The following is a 20,512-nucleotide window of genomic DNA, read 5'->3' as shown; positions in this document are numbered from 1 at the left end:
TGGAAACTTTCTTCCCTAGTCACTTGCATCGCAAAATTACTCCATTAGCACCTGTAGAAAACAAATATAGCTATGCACAAGAAGATAGGAAGAAAAGATTGAGGTCTTCTCCACTTGTGGAATAGTAATCTCTATCACGATCTAGTCCTTGCACATGTATGCTACTGTTATTTTAAAAAAATTAAGACAGTCCCATATTGGTATTTAATTACAGGGTAGATTATCCCCTTGAAACCATGTGCTTTTTCCCCAGGTCTGTGAATGTCTGGGTTAAAAAAATCTGCTTATTTTGTATGCTATTTTATTGCATACCAAGCATTTATCCATGCAATTGCTAGGAGTCGAGCCCAATTCTGTGGCATTTATTTTTATTGCTATTATAGGTAATTGTTATATAATTTTCATGCTGTTGTTCTAGATGTATTTTCTGAGGATTTCAATTGTAAGTGGGTTGAAAATCAGGACGTGAAATTAGTCTAATGAAATCTTCCCTTCCTTCCACTAAGTTTCAAACCTACTGACCAGGGGGCTAACTTTAGGAGAGAGAGTGGGAGAGGAGGGATAAAACTGCCCAAGAATGATTGTCCAGAGGCAGCAGCTGTGTGTCTGCCAGAACATCTGGCCCATGGCTGTCTTTTGCAATGGCTGAAAATGTTGGGACGAGGGCATTGTTGCTAGTGGTGGTTCATCTATCTTTTAAGGAAAAAGGAGGTAGATGGCTTTCATCTTTTTTTCCTGCCTTGAAAACATTCACTGGACAATACAGCCTGAATGGAACAGTGTGTAGCCACGTTTTCAGTGAACATGAAATGATTCAGGATTGCCAAGGATCAACAGAATCCCATAAGGACTTCTGTAGACTAATGTGCAGGCCACAACATGACCAGAGCAGAAGAGGGGCAAGCATACCATCCTTTTAGGATGAGTGACTAGGTGTTAATTTGTCCTAGCACTAGCTTCATAATAGGGTTCAAATTTTAAAATGAATTTAATGGTTTTAATTCTTCTGTTGCATTGTATATTTTGTAATTTTGTTTTATTGTTGTAAGCCACCTTGAGTGCTTACGTGTGCAGAAAGGCAGGGTAAAAACTTGAAATTGCTTGAGAGATCAACCATCTGAATGACTCTTATTATTGTTGGGGGTGAGGGGACACTATGCTTCCTCCATGAATCTGGGCAGTTCCCAAAGAAGCCTAGATCGTGGTTGGTCCAAAGATATCCATTCTCACAACATCTCTGTTTGTGGATCTCTCCCTTGCCGTCTGACTGCCTTCCCCCACCCTTCCCCCACAATTCAATTGCCTTGGCTGGTTGCCTGTTGTCAAATGAAAAAGGCTGTTCAGCTGGACAGGTGAGGAGAAAATGGCTAGGATTCCTCTTCCCTTTAACACTGTCTGTTGGTCTGCCTTCATCAACTGGCTAGAGGGGAGCTGGGAGGGAGTAGTGGGAGATGAGCTAGTTACACACAAGCCTTTGAAACACAGTTAATTCCAACGGGTGGGTAGTGGGAAAGCTTGCTGGACAGAGGCAGTGCTGTCAGGAGTGGCACTGAAAGGGGAGGGCTTGCAACACTACGAAGTCTGTTGAAAGATCAGGGAAACTGTTCCCCTTGAAGTCCAAAAACCCCCAACTCATTGAACCTCAGCTTACAGAAGGACCATACAACAGGAAAAGAAAAGCATTTAAGTTGTCTGAACCTTTGAATGATGAAGGAAACATAGCATTTTGCAGAGGAAAAAAATGGCTTTGACAGAGAATTAAGCATCCTGAGTGGTTGGCGCATCACACATTTATGGTGCAAAACTGGGGTTAACAAGGCACTCTGATGCTGTATTGACTTACTTGGGCAGAAAAGGTCCATTTCTGTTAAGAAGCTCCTAGCACGCTGTATTGGAAATAGATAAACAGGAACACAGAGATGCATGGACTTTTGATAAGTTTATTTATTGTAGAAAAGTTTAAAAGGCATTACAGAAGAATTCCAGTAAACTTTGGATGTCAGATGCAAGCCCTATTAATTGCGAAATCAAGGTCTAAATCCTTGTTCCTCTCTCTGCCTCTCTCCCAGCCACACAGTATTATGGGTGTGAAGCTGTTCTGTGGATGAGCAGAACAGTTTCCACAACTTGTTTTGGCAACGGATTGATCAGGCCCCTGGCTGTTTGCTTGTGACCACGTGAGGCCTTGCTGTCCCCATTGCACTTACTGGAACAGGGCTCTTAAAACTCTCCAGGTCACTGTAGTCCACTAACAGACAATCATAGCCCACATCAAGACAATGTGTACACACAAATGCTTCTTCCATTCAAAAGCTGTCTTCACGCACCATTCCAAGCCAGGTTTATTCAACATAGGTAACTGAACAAAATACAATTGGCTGGGTTTTCATAGTAATCTAAGCCAGAGAGAGGGAGCTATGTGTTATGTGGGGAAGTACACTTTTTTTTATCCTTTTGAGGGGAGCATTAAAGCCTGAAGTGAAACCATTTTTACCTTAAACTTAACAGGAAAGGAGGAAAGAAGCATTAAAATTTCTGCTGCCAAAACTTGGCCATTTTGCTAGAGCAGTGTTTCTCAACCTCGGCAACTTTAAGATGTGTAGACTTCAACTCCCAGAACTCCCCAGCCAGCATGGCTGGTTGGGGAATTCTGAGAGTTGAAGTCCACAAGTCTTAAAATTGCCAAGGTTGAGAAACACTGTGCTAGAGTTGTGAGTGCTCCCAGAGCCACAAATTGGGAGCAGGAGCTGTGCACATCTTACAGATCTCCCACCACGGGGCTAAGCCATAATTTACAAACCAGAGTGGCTGGGTTGACACACTATGCTAAGCCACACAGGCAAACTGCATTTTGCCTTAATGTGCAAAATGCAATTTAAAACTAGCTTGAGTTTGGTGTTTCTGAGGCAAAGATTTGCCGGGGTTAAGTTCTAGTCTCTGGCAGATGCCTCATGTGCCTTTGGAAGACAATATAATTCCACCCTGAATGATATAATCCATTTGGGTGCCAGAAAGTTTATTACTGTATTATTGTACCAGGAAAAAGTCTCTGTATGTCTGGGAAGAACAATGGTCTTGGAGGCCAGGGGTCTGTTGAACTGCAACAGGGCTTCAAAACTGCAACACTTTGGTTATGTTCAGTCAAGTGAATGGTAGCGTCTTTACCTCTCCCTTGGCCATGGTGACCAGAGAGTGTCAAACATCTCTAAGTGGCAGTGCCCTATTTCTTTATTTGCATAGCTTATAATATTTCAAAGGGCCTTTCCCCACTGCTGTTTTGAAATGCTATTCACTGATCCTTGAGTCAGCAGAAAATGACACCAGCTTGAAATTAATGAAATTTGCTGCCACCTTTGCCATACCCTATTCTGCCTCTATTGCCTTAGTTCCTGTTCACTGGTGGTCATCTCACCTTCCTGCAAGGTAAGGGGTATCAAAGCCAAGCAGATTTTAAGACTGCCCTCAACACCAGTAGAGCTAAGGACAACTTCATGTCTTGCTCATGAGCTGGGAACAAGGTGGAGGCAGCCTCATGGAGAGGTGGCAGAAAAACTATGTTGCCAGACATGTGTTGTACTTTAGGTCAGGGCCATCTATAACTTTACCCAAGCCTGCATCTAGGAACTACATGACAGCAGAAGCTTCTTAGGCTCGATAGTGTTAGATAAATTGCTTTATTGCGGACAAGAAAGAAGTCATATATTATAGACCCAGAAGATCTGCCTGTTGCAGAACACAGAAATCAAGAGGCACAAAAATGTCAGCACCAGCTTTAAAACTCCTGCCCTTTTGGATCAACAAACTTGGGGCAGTTCTTTTCCCAGTCCTACAATTGGAATACCCCTGTTCCAGGTTTACACATGGTTTGCATGGTTTTAGCAGCAAAGTTTATCACACATGACTTTCTCTGCCATGAACAATTGTTCTTGACATGTTTTGATTTATTGATAACTTGCTCCGATGTTTATTAATCACAAAAAATACATTTTTTCTGAGAATGTGTTATAGTAATATAGTAAGTTTGTATTGGAAGTTCTGTCTGCTGTTAATACAAATAATGTACAAATCTTAGTGAGATGATATTGTTTGACATAGCCAGTTTTAGTCTATTTTGTTAACTACCTAAGGATTTGTTAGAGGAGGTATCAACAGAAGCTGTTAGTTAAACCAACACTAGTTTATTCGGGGAGGGGATGAAGGGCTCTCTCACTTATTGCAACAAAAAATGAAAAAATGTGCCATTTCCTAGAAAAAAATTGGTAGCAATCTTTTGGTCCTGTTGGCTGCATCTAATGGCAGATTTGGGAGCCAGATGCTTGAAGATACACCCATATTCACAAACCTATACAGTGTGCAGTCATTCCCCATCTCGGAGGTTCCACTGACAGTAAAAAGAAACCAACGCTTTTAAGCCAAGATGCTGAGGGGAATGGGAAGAAATAATATTTCCTGTTCAGGAATCTTTCACTGTTCAGGAACCTTTCTCTCTGCTAATGGCACTGGGGAATGGGAAGAGAAGTCCTGGGCAAAAGGAATTGTCCCCCCTTCTCCCAGCCAATAAAAGAAGCAACTACACATTTATTTGGTATCAAAGAAGAGGGGACAGGGCAGCAAGAATAGAAAGCTACATGAGAAGTATGTATTTTCCATTCATGTGTGAAATCATAATTTAGTTTACACTTCTTCAGTTAATGAGACACTTGCATGGACGCCCAATCCTTCCCAACAATGCCCTTGATCCAGTCCAAGTAATTGATGATTTTGGTATAAAAGCCATACCCTTTGCCACACTGAAGGCCCCAAGAAACAATGCCTGTGGCCACCCAATGCTGAGTCTCTATGTCACGCACAGCTAAGGCCCCTCCACTGTCACCCTGACAGGTATCCTTTCCTTCATAAGGGGAACCGGCACAGAACATGTTGGCTGAGAAGACTGGATCCTTCTCAGAGATCTTCTTTCCTCGCAACCACACCCGACACTCTTCCTGGTTGCCCACTGGGATGGGGGCATATTTCAGTCTGCTAGCAAGGATGTTTTTTTCTACTCCAAAGCCACTGGCATACCCCATCCAACCTGGATCATAATAGGTGATGTTTCCTGAATCAGGGAGACAGATAGGCAGCATGTCATGGCCAAGGGTCACCGGATCCCTCAACTCAATGAGTGCAATGTCTCCATCAAAGTTATGCTCATCCTCTGGATTGTAGTCTGGATGCACAAACAGTCTGCGGACTGGCCGATTGCCTACTTTGTACAGTTCGGTCACCTCTGTGTGACCCAGGAAGATTTCAGCCTTCTCAGCCACCTGTTCAGTGGTCTGCATCTCCATGGATTTCCCTTGCCCTTTTGGGTACATAACATGGGCAGCTGTCAGGATCCAGCGGTCACCCAGCAGTGCCCCACCTGCTCGTCCAGAGATGACCACCATAGCTTGCCATGGGAAGCTGCCTCGTGGGGCATCCTTCCCACCAATAACTCGCTGGACTTCTACGACAGGGTTGTCTGGCTTTCCACACACTGCAAAAAGAGAGAGAATGCTCAGAGAGGTTGCAACACCCCATCTCCCAGCCCTGTTGGCCTCCTCAGCAAACTTTCCTTATTTGTAAACTGTATCTTTCCTTTAACGAACGTCAGACCCAGCCTCTGCAATCATTCTCTTCTTCAGTCCTCGATAATCCATTAGCTCACTACGGTCCCCTCTTTGTGCTAAAAATATCAGGTGTCGATCTTTCTCTCATTACACTACCAGAGGAGGAAATAGAAGGTAACTCAACAGACAGATTCCTACTGTACGTGGCAATGGACAGCCACCAGAACTGGGCACCTAAAGCCTACCAACTTTTTCTGCTAATCGGTTGCATGGCTTGTTCTTCTTTCTCCAAGCCTACCTGGCACCTATGGTTTTGTCTTCCTATTAGGACTGTGGGCAGTACTCGTTTGCCCTTCTGGGCACACAAACCAACCAAGAGCCAAGAAAAAAGACCTCAGAAGTCTCAAGCTGATTTTTTTTTATTCTTGGCAAAGGTTTTTAACCACAGACACTGGTTGTTATTGTTTTTTTTTAAAAAAATCTCAGAGTTTCAATATGCTTCATCACTATGCTTCTTTTATATGTTTGGATCTCTACTTTTCTGTGTGTTCTCCTAATCTAGCCTATGTTCCTTGTTACTTACAGAGGTTAGTTTTAAGAAGAGGATGAGAACTGAAGCTAATCTCAGAGCTGGATCCAGAATCCCATCTCATTCTAATAGGTCAAATAACATCAAGGGGGTGGGCCTGATACCTGTTTCCCCTCTGCCTTCTCTGGCACTAGGAGCTGCTAGTCTTCTGGCACCAGCACCGGCTCTGTCTACTGGGAAGAGCAGAGTCATGTTCTATAACAGTATGAAGCAAGAAAGGTCCTGGGGCATGATTTACCTGGCAGACATACTGGGATGTCTTTATGATTACCTTCATCCTTCCAGGAGCCCTCAGCAGAGCAGGTGTAGACAACTAAAGGAGAAAGAAGAATAGTGGGATCAAAGTTGCAGAAAATGTATTATATTAACATCTGCTATTTTCTATTCTGTGAGGGCCCATTAGCATGAGGCATTCTCACCCTCCAACCAGAGTTGACCCCGGGAGAAATTGCTCATGAATCCTCATTGCTGTGAAGTCAGGGCAGCTGAGGCCAGGCAGAAGAGTGTCTCCATCCTGGCCTTTGTGCTATGGAACCGCCTCCTGTGGAAACTAGCCTGACTGCCTTCCAGAAGCTGGTTAAGATGGAGCTCTTCTCGAGGGCTTTCTAAACTTAATTGAGGCAACACCATCACTGGATTTTTTTCTTGAATGTTGCTCTGTTTTTAGATTGAACACTTGATGCTTTTTATTATTATTTATTTTTGAACATTTTATTGTCTTTTTACCATGGATGTTTTATGTTCTATTTTTGTGTATCTGAATGTCTTATGCGTGCAGTGGGATAGAAATCACTCAGCCAATCAAACAAACAAACAAACAAACGATGTTTATTGGTGTCCCAATGCTGTTTTAACACCTAAATAGCCCACACAGAGTCCCTATTGTTGGGTGGCTATAACAAATTTAAATAAATAAAATAAATAAATGAATAAAGAATTTTTCTGGCTATAATGAGTGTATTTAAAGAATGAACATTGTGAGAGATGCCCAAGACCCCAAGCCATCAGCTATTGCTTCACCTTTCCCATCTCTCGCTTTGTTTTCTTTTATCACTTCACTTCACTTCACTTCACTTCACTTCACTTCACTTCACTTCACTTCACTTCATTATTTTATTTTTTAAAGAAACGTATATGGCCATTCATCTACCAAAAGGAACTCTGGGCAGTGTATAAGAATAAAAAACACAATACAATTATTTTAAAAAAAGCATTAAAACAAAAGCACTGTTGAAGCCCCGACAGCACTCTCATCCATAAATCAGGCATCCCGTGCCAGCTCCATCTACACCCTGGCCCCAGTGCTTGGGGGAAAATCCAGGTCTTCACTGCTTTCCAGAAGGCCAACAGGGCCAGGTCCATCCCTATCTCTGGGGAAGGCTGTTCCATAAGGCAGGTGCCATGACAGGGAAGGCATGTTTCCAAGGCCTTGCCAGGTGACATTCTTTCACCAAGGGGACCTGGAGCATGCCCAGCCTTCCCCCACTCCCCACCCACCCCTGCCCCCGTGCATGTGATAAAGAAGACACGCACACGAAAGCAGGGCAATTGCTCGCTGCTCAGTCTGTAGCATTTGCCACGCAACCCTGCAGTTTTCACTGCTTGCACTGGGCTTGCGTTGTTCTGGCTATGCATGGCCTCACCTTTTCCTGGGTTGGTGAGCAGGCTGTAATAGGGCTCATTGCAGCGGTACTTGATAACTGACTGATAGTTGTTATTTTTTGTTGCCGACATAAAATTAAATGCCCCGTTTTTCAGAAGTTTAGGTTCACCACAGTTCACAACTGCAAGACAAAATGAGGTAAGGAGGGAGAAGAGAAAGGAGCATTTTCATCTGGGATCCTCCAGGGATCAGAAATGATCACGACCCAAGACCAGCACTCTCGCAAGAATTATTCATTTCTTTTTCAAGTTATGGTTAATGGTGTGTTGTATCTCAAATGCTGCCCCAACAGAACAATGTCTTTAGCAGAGAAGATGAAAGCTCTATGTGGGACATAGCTTACCAGTCAGTAGTTTGTTTTGTTTTTAAATGAGAAGTAAAATGGAGGAACAGCTTATCTCCCCACTATTAGTTATCCAAACTGCATCTCCATGTGCATACTGCTTCTCATGCACAGGCAAAACGATACAGAATCCTTAACACAAGTAATTCAGAGAGAGGTTTAGCACACAGAAGCTAGCAGGGAAACATAAAGAAATAAAAGAAAGCTTTCTCAGGATTGCCACATACAAGATCAGGTGTTGGCAGCATGTCAGAATGTAAAGAGTGTAAATCTGAGAGCCAGACTCCACACAGTTTAGGAGAGTTTTCTTGTTTGTACAACTGCAACAAAAACATGCTCCAGCAACCTCTTTTTCTGCTGCTTTTCTGCTGCTTCCTCATGGCATTCATCTGATTGCTGCCTTAAGTCATCCTTAGCCTCATGAGTGCTGAAGTAGCGTTTTTTGTCCTAACACAGGTTTTGCCACAGATAGGATCTGATGGGCTTCATTGACCATACTGCTGGGGGCACAGCTAGGTGATTCCTGGGCATGGATTAGCTAGGCATCTAATGGTTCTTGTGGGTCTGTTCTAGGGCCCTTCTCCTTGGGAGGGAGAGAGGCTAATTCTTTTAAATTGGGCTCTCCCCCCACATCCATCAGGGACCTGATACCTGGATCAGCTGAAAAGAAGCTGACAAATGATGGTGGCAGGGGGCTCTGTCTCTGCTGCTTCATGATACAATCTTCCCTGCCACTATTAGTTATTGTTTGGATTACTTTTGAATATGACTTAGCCTTATTATTAAATGGGGCTAAAAGTCCAAAAGGAGCCTGACTATCAGCTGATATCAGCTAATAGTCAGGTTTCCTTCAATACACTTTTGCAAAATCAGAGTGAGTTTTGAGAGATAGCTAAACTTGCCTGTCTAATTGTAGGTCAAAATTTGCCTCCACCCCTGTCCCGGCTCTATTGCACATAAAGGAGGGTGACTGCTGTACACTTTTTATGCTGGGTAATATTTGGTGGGAGTAGAAGGCAGGAGAATCCAGCAATCACTCTGAGGCATGCCCTGAACACCATAAATAAGGACTGCACCCAGATCGGGATAACCAGTGAGGACAAGGCAGCAAACTTTATGCTGGTGCATTTTTCTGGCTCAGGATTGGTAACACTTTAACTACACTATAAAGAAGAGCCCTATTTATTGTCCAGTACAGATCAGATGAGAGCCAGGCTATAAACTGGGACACCATGAGTTCTGGTCTTGCCTTAAACCCAAAGCCAGCTGGGTGACCTTGGGCCAGTCCCTCTCTCTCAGCCCTAGGAAGGAGGCAATGGCAAGCCACTTCTGAAAAACCTTGCCAAGGAAACTGGAGGGACTTGTCCAGGCAGTCTCCAAGAATCGGACATGATTGAATGGATTAAAAAAAAAGTTCAGATGAACACAGTGGACAGAGATAGCAAAATGCTTCCCACTAGCACTGCCATGGGCAATGAAGATTCCCAGGTCCAGCCCTTGTACAGCAGGAGTCATCAAGAAGGTCACCAGAGCTTGGGGAACTTGACCTGTTTAAGTGGCATTGCGGGCAACAGGTAGGACAGGCTTAACTACTCACTTTGACATCGGGGCATAGAACGATGCCAGGTCCCATCATCTTGGCAGACAGAGGTAAAGGATGTCAACTGTTCTTTAGCCTGTTGGAAAGAAAAACAGCTAAGAATGAACCAATCTGATACCTTTGTCCATGTCCCTACCTTAGTATCCTGCTTCTGTTTTTTCCCACCTGCAGTCCTGCTGACTGAGGTTCAGATCAGACAAGAGATGCACTCTTAGGAAAGTTTTGTTTGGCAATGCAGATGAAGTAGGCTGTACGCAGGGGGGTTACAGAGAATTAGCATTTCTCCTGATTGGAGTGCATGGTAGGAAAAAACAAAAGCTTTCTTTTCCCAACAGTCAGAATGACCCTCCCCCATGTTATTGACACCATTCTGGGATTAACAACATTGCCAGAACTAAAGTAATTTATCTTCACACCCCTGTTCCCTCCCCTCTCCATGTGATTATGACTATAAAGTAATTCCCTGCATTAGCAGGGTGATTGTTAAAATATTCAGAAACATCATAAAAACAAGTCTTTTTCTGCATGAAAAAAATACCTCCATTATAAAGAAGATCAATTATTGTCATTATTTTTAGACTGTACATGCTACACCTCAGTCACACCTGAATTAACCATGAGGGCCTTATGATGTACTTCTCTGAGAAGTAATCATTGCTCCAGGACAATAGGTCTGAAGTCTGATTCAGGCAGCACTAAGAAGTCCCTTCTGCCTTCAAACGTCTCACAAACTGACTATCATGGCTGTGACTTCACTGAATAAACACATACAGAAGACTTTCCTTCCCCACAAAACAATTGGGCAAAACAGTGATTGTACATTTTTTCATTTAACTCAAAGTTATTAAAAGTTAATACTTGACTGGTTAGAATTATTTAGTACTGTGAAAACATGAGAAAAGCTTGCAGTTGTAAGTTTGGTGCTAGTAGAACTGAGTTCTGACATTCAAAGCAGCTTTTAGTGCTGAGTTCCAAATTCATGTTTTTCTCTCTTTCTTACACTTTCGGTTTCTCCAATTTCTTCTCTAGCGTTTTAGTAACTATTCAGAAGTTGCACAATTGGCAACTCTCTGTCTTTAATCAGAAATTCAAGCACAGTTTGACCTTTTTTTTTTTGCATGGGGAAGAGATGTTGTTTTTTCATGCCCTGGTATATATTTTAATATGCTTCCAGAAAAAGGAGTAGGAGATGTGGAAAGAAAGGAAAGCTTTTAGAAAAGGGAGGTCAGTAGGATCAAGGTCATTGCAAGAAAAAAGCTTGGAAGATGGTAAGAGATAAAATAATGAAGAACCCAAACGAATAAGGCCGACCTCCATCAAGTTATATCCAGTTTTGCAGCTGACAATGAAGTAGTCTTGGTATCGATACTGGGGCTGTGGGTCCTTGATGATAGTGAAGGCATCATTTGGCACAGGCTGTGGGCAACGGATTCCTATTGGAGATGAGAAAGAAATGAAGGAAGCAGCAGCAGATAGATCATTATTTTTTAACTTAAAGTATTGGATGGGAATAATTACTTTCTGTACTGTACGAAATCTTCCACCCATGGCTGTATCCTGATTCGTCTGTGAGAAAAATGACATCTACTGAAGAACTGTTGGTTTCAATGGTTCCTGGAGGCACTCTGCCACAGAACTCACCAATCTGTTTCCTCCGAGCTTGGATCTAGTAAGAAATTGAGGTTTCAGAAATGAATGTTCCATAGTTCACAACTTAATGCTGCCCCAAACTCAGCAAGCTCATCTGCTTGGTAGTTTTCAAGAAACCTGCAAACTGATGAAGGAACAGTGAACACACAAGAAGATTTTCAATTGTATCAGCTTCCTAGTCCATTGGAGATATTTAAAAGGTTCTACTAATACAAATAGTTGTGGATGTGATGAAAGTTAGGCTCATTTCATTAACATTCTACACTGTCTTGTAGAAATTTATATGGTATCAGAAATGACAAAACAATTTTTTTACCACGATTCTTCTTGTTTGCTGAAATTTATAAACATAATAATTAGCTGTATTCCAAAACTGTAGACACTTACTGGCTTTCTGAGTACTTGGTTTCAATATTCTGCATTTACTGTCAAAAATCTATGTAAACCAACGCTCTTCTGGAAATATTAATCTGTGTGGTTGAAACAGTAAATCTGGCATACAGGAAAGGACACATTAGAATCTTATGCATCTATTTAGGCCAAAATTGAAAAGTATTTAATGCTAAACAGACTGGTAGTTTTAGGTTTTAGTTATTTGAAATATAGTATCCAATATAACACCACAGCCATTGTGAGGTGAGACATTCAACACATTATTTTCAGTAATACTTAATATTAGGAAAGAAAACTCATATAGAGCATTTAAAGTATGTAATCATATAGGACAGTTCAAGTATTTGGACTGATTCTTTCCCACTCTGGAGACACTGGGTGGAAACGCTGATCCTAACTGTGGGAGTGTTATTTAGAACAGTTAAATGAGTTGTACAACTTTAAACTGAATTCCACTTGTTTTTAATCTGAAGCATGGCAAGTTGAAACATAGCATTATTACTATTTCTGGTTGGAATTTGGACAATATTAGTCCATCACTTTTGATTTAAGTAGATGGAGTCCATGAGGCTTTTCTAAAGGTTTACTCCAAGTCTGGATTTTGAAAAGACCGAATGGAGTCCACAGTTTTTATTACATACTGTGTCTGAACAACATTGATCAGATCTGTTCTGTATAATATTAGTTATCTGGGTAAGAAATGGCATATCATACAATAGAAAATATTTCTTTTATGCTTATCAACTTTATTTGAGTATTTACATTGGAATCATGAATTTGGGTGAATATTGAGATGCAATTATCCAAGAGCAGACTGGTTCCTACGTTGGCTGTGTACTCTGTCATTGGGCATGTCTTAAATCCTTCCTATTCAACATGTCCACATGCTATGGATGTTGATTTTAGGGAGAGTTTCTGACAATTGACTGTTAGTAATTGTGAAATATTTTATTGTTAGTGGCAAAAAGAATCATATTGCAAAACCTGAAAAATATAGAGCAGCCTCATAAAACAGATAGTTGTAGATCTTTTAGCAAAGGAAGAAAATGTTATACAAAATGGGGAAATAAAATCTGCTCGGGAGATTTGGCATAAAAGCTTCCATCTCTCTATGACCAAAAGCCCTTCAGTGTGAAAAAGGATTTCCAAAATTTGACTTGTACCAAATTCAGAGTCAGATTAATTTTTCTATATGGTTATTAGGGTTGCATTTTTAATACATGTTTTGAATATTTTTGCTAAAATCAATCAATCAGTCAATCAAAAGATATCTACTCATAGGTTCAAATTTAATTTCTCTCTACTATAAATAAGGTGGAACATATGGCAAAGACATTTAAATGTTATTGAAATATTTCCATTTTTGCTCGTTTCAATGGATTTGAACACTGTTACTATTGTAGTACTAGTGACCACCCATGATTATGGTTTTTTGCTTTTGTTTTAGTTCTTTTAGGGACGCGGTGGCACTGCGGGTTAAACCGCTGAGCTGTTGATCAGAAGGTCAGCGGTTTGAAACCGCGCGGCGGGGTGAACTCCCGTTGCTAGTCCCAGCTCCTGCTCACCTAGCAGTTCGAAAACATGCAAATGTGAGTAGATCAATAGGTACCGCTTCGGCGGGAAGGTAACGGCGTTCCATGTCGTCATGCCGGCCACATGACCCGGAAGTGTCTACGGACAACGCCGGCTCTAACGGCTTAGAAACGGAGATGAGCACCGCCCCCTAGAGTCGGACATGACTGGACTCTACGTCAAGGGAAACCTTTACCTTTACCTTAGTTCTTTTATATAATTATTTGACGTTTTCTTGTGTTTCTTTTATCTTTTTGTATCAGTTTTTGATTTTACTGTTAGTTGCAGCATTTTAGTGTTTAATTTGATTATTTGATTTTATTTAATTATTTATGGCTTTGTGTGTCACTCAACGTATTTTAAAAAGCAATTAAATCATGTAATAAATAAATCTTTCCATAATAAACGCACGAACATAATTATTAAGAAAAAAGAATTGAATAAAAGTTTGTATTAGGGGCTGGAAGGAAAGCCTATCTGTGTGTAGTGACAAAAGCATGTTGACAACAGTGTGAACAGAACTGCAGTTTGAGACTCAGAGAAACAAACAGAAGGAGCCCAGCCTGACAGTCTTTTGAGATTCTTTCCCTGAGGAACAGCTATGGGGCAGGGTGTTGGCTGCTTCTGGAACAGTGAAAGCGCTTGTGTTCTACTCTTACACTTGTAATACCTAAAATATTACACAAGTTATTTAATCTGTACTAGGCTCTTCAGAGGAAGCCAAACTCCTTGCAACTACTCACTACATTTGAAGGAGAGTTTACATAAAAATGCAGGTGAAAGAAGTATTTGGACAATATTCTGGATATATTCCATAGGTCTTTCTTAGGAGAGTCGGAAACATTTTAATTCCACAGTGAGAACCTGGTACTTGGGGCATCCCTATTCCTGATCTATCATCCATTATAGGGTTGAGCTGAGTATGGGAATATCAGCTAGGAATTATCAATCTGCAGTACCTTAAGCTGGTCATAAGGGCAGTGGACTTGCTGGTGGTCATCAATTTCAAAGGGCTGCAAGAACTTGAGGTTAATGGTCATCCCTTTCTCCACCCGTATGCTATAATTACACCGCAGGTTAGCCGGATAGGGCTCAGGATATCCAGGGCTTGACAAATACCCAGAGGCTTCTGTGAACAGTTCATTGCTGCAATCCACTGCAGAGCAAGAAACAAAAGACAGTTGACTGAAAGGGAAATTCATATCAGCTCATCTGCGGAGCATCCTTTCTTAGTAGGTGGCATGTTTTCTGGGACCTATTTCTCTTTTCCTACACCGTTGCAGAACCTGGAACAACACCTTATTAGCATTACAGACACAATCTCTAAACTAGCTGGTTGTCAGCCCTTTGAGGTAGGCTAGGTCAGGAAACAGACACCCCAGGAATTATAGGAATGCTACTTTACTATTGTAGGGGGTAATAGCAGAAACTTAAAGCTATTCAGAGATTTCCTCTGCTGCCTCTCATACCAAATAGAATCAAGGCAGGGTCATTCTGAGTTTCATTTTCAAACTTTCTCCTCTCCTTTCCCAGGACTAAATTGTCACGTCTCCTTCATTAACGGCTCCTGCAAACTTCCTCAAGGTTATCTTGCATTCCTCCACACTGGTATTCTTCTAGGTCAGTGTTTCTCAACCTCTGCAAGTTTAAGCTGGGTGGACTTCAATTCCCAGAATTCCCCAGCCAGCATGCTGGCTGGAAGAATTCTGGGAGCTGAAGTCCACCCAGCTTAAACTTGCAGAGGTTGAGAAATGCTGTTCTAGGCACTATTCTACACAAGCTCTCTGTCCTTTCCAGTTTTCTACTTTCTTGGGTGATCATGTGGTCTCACCTTTGCAGGTGTGCCCATCGCTCTGGAGTTGGTAACCGGGCTGGCAAGAGCAGAAGTAGTTCCCTACATAGTTGTGACAGAAATGCTGGCACTGAGGAGTATCTTCAATATCATTTCCATGGGCACACTCATCCAGATCTAGAGGATGAGACAAAGGCAGAGAAAAGAAAGGTTTACCGGGTTTTATTAATTTTACATTCACTGTCAAGTCAAGCCTGTCCTTTGCTCTTGAGCAGAAAAGCATTCTCAGGACAGCTTCCCACAGCAGAAGAGGAAATCCAAGCCCTCCTGCTTACGATCTGGTACATCTGCTTGCTCATACGTGCTGCACCACAACTGGAGGTTAACGGCTCCTGAAAATCCTAGTCCCTCACCCCCCAATATTTATAGACAGTTGCATTGTTGAGGGTCTGCTGTTCTTCCCTTAGCATGTTTAAGCCGCAAACCCTTACCTGCCATGACAGAATGGCAGGTGTGAAATAAGAACTTAAGCAATGCAATTAAATTCTCCTGGGCCCTGAAGACTGAAGAGACTCGTGAGAAAATCCACCAGCCACCAATTCACAGCTATTGAAACTAACTGTGACTGAGGAAAAGCTGGCTTGGAACAAGCTAGAGGCAGGACATAAATGGGTAATTTGGAATTCATTGGCTGGCTTAGATACCTATGAAATCCCAATAATTATTTTTATATTTGGGTGTGTGTGTGAGTGAGTGTGTATAGTTATGAATTAACATATGCAACTTTCACGCAAGCCTATGTAAAATGTATACTTGTGCTTCAAACCTTTTAAAAACCCAGCAACAGTTCTTACAGCTGTCCTGTTTGGGGCAAGATGCTTAAGCAGATGGTGATGGTTCCATTCCAGGCACAGGCACATTAATAATAATGATATAATAATAATAATAATAATAATAATAATAATAATAATGATGATGATGCAGCTTTGCACCTGCTTTTGATTCTGAAATAATCTTGATCGTTCTGATGGATGGCCTGTTTCTAGAAAGAGAAAAGGAGGATGGTCTCCTCTTTGTCAATCTGTCAGGGGGTTTTGATACCACCAACTTTCTTCTTCCATGTCAGTTCTGTAAACTGGGATGGAAGACCTTGTGATTCAGTGGTTCTGCTTCTACATGCAGGGTCAGTCCCAAGAGGTGGAATGAGGAGTTTCTGCTTAATCTTGCTAAACATCTTGCATTACTGGATTCTCTCAGCGCCCCATCTGAATGAAGCTGCTTTATGGGGAAGAGCATCAAAGGATTTCAAATGGGATGCCATGTCTCATCAGATAAAGGCTTAATATCAAGATAAAAGGCATGAAGGTGCTGAACTAGTGCCCACAGTGTTAGGTCCAATACATTGAAAATTAATCATGAGAAGGAGGTGCTGTTTGGGGTAGATGGTTCTCAGGCAATGTAAATGTTTTAGATATGGATGTACTCCCCTAAAGAAGAAAATGTGTAGCACTCACAGATCTAGCTTTGTCACTAGAGCCTCAGGCACTCTCAGTGTCTTGACATACTGTTCATCCATTCAGGTTCACCAATTTCTGCTGTTTCTGGACAGGGACTACGTGCTAGTAATCTTTCACCTGGAGATCTACACAGTGTTATGTGGTCTACATAGCATGGCCACCAGAGACCACAATGTTCATGACACTTTTGCTATTGCTGGCAATTCTGAAGGATCCAAATAAAATTATCTTCAAGGGCTGCCCTTGAAGATAATTTAGTGATTTCAATTGCTGCAGAATATAGATGCTGGAATTTTCACCAGCATGGCTACATACAAAATCATCCATGGTGGTCAGGGTGGGCCAAGGGAGGCAAATGACAACACTGAAAATCCTGCGGCTTATATATTTGTGTCAGATGTCAGGACACAGGTATATAAAGGCAGCATTTGCATGATAATGTCACTATGTATGTGACATCATTTCATGTCATCACAGTTTGCTGCAGATGCCTCTGGCTACATTTACACATAAAGCACTAAACTGAGATACACAGAACCTTGGAAATTTTAATAGGTATTTCCCAATCTCATTTATATTGAGTTAATTAAAATAGAGTCTCTTTAAATACTGTGAAATGCTTCTTCCCAGATTTTTACCCACCTGGGCTGAGTTGCAATTTATGAGCTGAACTGTCAACTGACTTCCCTACTCTCCCTTGATTGTTTAACTTGCGTTCTCTTCCATTCCTTTCCTGACTCCCTAGAATATCTCTCATCAACCAACCTTGACTGATCTTGAAAAATTAAGCTGGGTCAGTTTGTGCTTAGACTTCAGCAGGGTATACAGATTTGATACTCACCCACAGCTTGATAATAAGCTAAGAATCCCTTGTAGGAAACCACAATGCCCTTCTCCTCATTGGAGAAGTCAGACTGGAACAAAAGCCGCATTCGGTTGTTGGTGGACAAAAACTCCTTGTCTCTTGGGTGGTTGCCTGTTGCAGAGTCCACCTGGCCACAGAACTGGCCTAAGTCCTTCTTGTTTGCTGTGATCTGCCAGAATCCAAGGAGAGGAGGGAAGAAACATTAGAAACTGGAGAGCTCCTTGGCCAAATCCAAAGGACCTCCAACTAACCTGATACATATACGGCGCTTTGAACTATTATCCTTTAAATACAATTCATGCAGAAAGCATCTTGCCAATTTGCATTGAAACAAGGGGAATTGGGAAAACAAATTGTGATGCAGAAAGCTGGAGTGTTGTAAAAAAAGGAAGGAAATCAATATTCCCTCTAGCAAGCATTTTCTTACAACTAAAGTAGAATCTGAGCTCAAGTACAAAAAAAAAGGTACGTGGGGGATAATAAAGAAGACAAGAAGAAGCTTGTGATGCAAAGTCCAGCAAATACAGGAATATTTGACCTTTTATGGGCAGCTCTATTTGGATCTCATAGATCGTGATTCCCATCACCACAACCCAGCCTCTCTTCGCATACCTTGACATAGTCATACTGGCAGGCCTCAGATGGCTCCAAATCAAAGAGCCAGAAATTTAGCTTCACTCTGTAGCCCTTCGGTACTGAAATGTCCCAGGTACTGATGTTATTGTTGGGGTACGCTTTGGGATAATTTGGGGACCTGACCTCCCCGTAAAGCTTCCTTGTGGTTGGCCTGGAACTGACGGCAGCAACTAAGAAAGCTCCCTGAAGCAGGAGGACAACAGGAGACCTGTGAACACAGCATAGGCATGGATGAGAAGACAAAGCCAAAAAGCAGACCAAACAACACCTCTGCAATGAACACCCCCCGCCAAAACACACACACACATTCATTGAGTTAGGCAGCATGCACCTTTAAAGAAAATACATTTGTTCCTTTTGTAACATCTTCCCAGTGTTGCATAAGTAGGCCTTATGGATTACAAACCTTGTTTTGCCTTATAACAGAGAAGCTTGGATTTCTAGAGTGGTAGATGCTGGATGCTCAGCCTACCCAGCCTATAGTGGTACAACGATGCAAATAGAATCACAATGTATATATAGTCCCAGCCTAGGGCTATCAGATCTGGTTGTAAACATCCAAATGACCACTAGAGGGCAGCAAATAGCTACAGAAAACTACCTCTTTGCTGTAGTTGTTGTCTGAACTTTTGTAACCCAGATCCTATCCTTGTGCCTATAGACCTTCTAGTGAACTGGGTCTTGTAGTTCCTGATGGAAACATGATGTTTTGATCCCCTGTGTTAGAACAGTTCTCTTGTTGATCCAGAAGGTGGGAAACCATTTAACACATAGCAAGACAGTGTATGGTAGCCTTAAAAATTTGGATCCTTCAGAATTGCCAGCAATAGCAAGAGTGTCATGAACACTGTGGTCTCTGGTGGCCATGCTATGTAGACCAAACTCTCTGCAAAGATCCTGGAAACAGCAAGGAAAGGACAAAGGTGGCAATAGGCCCTTGAGTGGTGTTCAGTTTTGCTTTCACCCCCTGTGAAGTAGCTGCCACACTGTTTGCTGTTGCTCCACAAAGCTCTTTGAACCCAAAGATCACCAAGTTCTGCAAGAAATGGCTGTGAAGGAACCTGGAGAGGAACTGCTAACTCTCACCCCAAATCCCTGCCCTTGGTCTACATTGGCAAATCCTCGGCTTTTTGGCTGAAGGTGAGTTAAAGGGTCTTGAAAAAAGCCTATTAGTTGAATGAAGAAAAGCACCCACTTGGAGTTGCTAATCCAGCCTGCATCAGGGGGCTGCAGGACTGAAGCAAGAACAAGGCACTTTAGCAACACCTTCAGGCTGTATTATATTCTTCTAAGTCTAAATGCAGCTCTGCAGTCCCTTCTCAGGCAGACCCCAGACATTCTGTGTCCTTGGACAATGGAGATGTTCTGATGTAGATATTGTAACCGAGGAATCCTGGAATTCGTTTTAACAAGTAGCACCTATGCCACCTCCCTTTCCCACACAAACAACACTCACATGTTCGTAGCTGGATTTAAGCTCTCTTTTCTCCCTCTAGTTCTTGTAGTCTGTTCTTGGGAGTTGCAAACAGATTTCAATAAATTCTTAACCCTGTTAGCTATGATTCACTGAGGCTGGGGTAGCCCATGCGGAGTGGGAGGGAAGAGAGATAGCCTGTAGTTTCCAGTCAATTAGGTAATAATTATGGCTTTCCTAAATTGTGTTCTACTGCCCTCTGCTGTCTCTCTCTCTCTCTCTCCACACACACACATGCACACGCACACACACACACTTATAAATATGTCCACTTAGAGACAGAGTGAGATACATATGTAGGTAAGTAGGTAGACAGAATGATGGAGGCATTGCTATTATGTAGAATGGTCTTCCTCAATGTGACAATGAGTAGAAAGGCATTATTATTCATATTAATATTAGTTGTCTGGTTTGTATTACTATTTTCATTTTATTTCTTTTATTGTAGTTTTGTACTATTTATAAGCTATTTGGAGCTTTTGAGGGGGATTGAACAGCATATACTGTACATCGCAGTAATTAAATAAATACGTTTGTGTATATATGTGTAACATTATACTCCTTGGAACTAAGCTTGGCTCTTGGGGACTGCATGGACATCTCTGTGTAGTAGTATGCTTTTTCTGTTATTGCTTTGTCTTTTTAACTTCCCAGTCTACAGCCTTGACATTTATGGTGGTGTCCCATCCAAGTACTAACCAGGTTCAACTTCGCTTATCATTTCTGGAGATCAACCGAGGTCAGCATACACAAAGACATTCCAGAAGGAGCAAGTGGGAGAGAATGTGATCAAAGAGCAATAAATCACAATGGCTTTTCTTAGAACC

The 20,512-nt window shown here is 41.9% G+C and overlaps 1 protein-coding gene across 2 annotated transcripts in view; it reads right to left on the bottom strand.

The window, feature by feature from the left end:
- The window catches only part of C1R (complement C1r), a 228,544-nt gene extending 208,722 nt beyond the window's left edge, over positions 1-19,822 (bottom strand). Inside the window, exons 1-11 of one of the 2 annotated variants that reach the window (XM_063294659.1) lie at positions 19,668-19,822; positions 18,188-18,419; positions 17,552-17,744; positions 15,233-15,370; positions 14,361-14,557; positions 11,305-11,452; positions 11,098-11,219; positions 9,784-9,862; positions 7,824-7,964; positions 6,419-6,493; positions 4,689-5,518 (exon numbers count right to left, since the gene is read on the bottom strand). In XM_063294659.1, the coding sequence (XP_063150729.1) occupies positions 4,689-5,518; positions 6,419-6,493; positions 7,824-7,964; positions 9,784-9,862; positions 11,098-11,219; positions 11,305-11,452; positions 14,361-14,557; positions 15,233-15,370; positions 17,552-17,744; positions 18,188-18,419; positions 19,668-19,669 (2,157 nt within the window). In that variant the 5' untranslated portion in view covers positions 19,670-19,822. Of the gene's footprint in view, positions 1-3,655; positions 5,519-6,418; positions 6,494-7,823; positions 7,965-9,783; positions 9,863-11,097; positions 11,220-11,304; positions 11,453-14,360; positions 14,558-15,232; positions 15,371-17,551; positions 17,745-18,187; positions 18,420-19,667 lie in introns of those variants that run through there. The other variant, XM_063294658.1, reaches the window with a different exon arrangement.
- Between the last annotated feature and the right edge of the window lie 690 nt (positions 19,823-20,512).

The sequence above is a fragment of the Candoia aspera genome, chromosome 2, assembly GCF_035149785.1.
Source record: "Candoia aspera isolate rCanAsp1 chromosome 2, rCanAsp1.hap2, whole genome shotgun sequence".
NCBI classification, from domain to species: domain Eukaryota; kingdom Metazoa; phylum Chordata; class Lepidosauria; order Squamata; family Boidae; genus Candoia; species Candoia aspera.
Note: the sequence above shows the minus strand (reverse complement) of the source record. Positions and strands in the feature narration are given on the sequence as shown.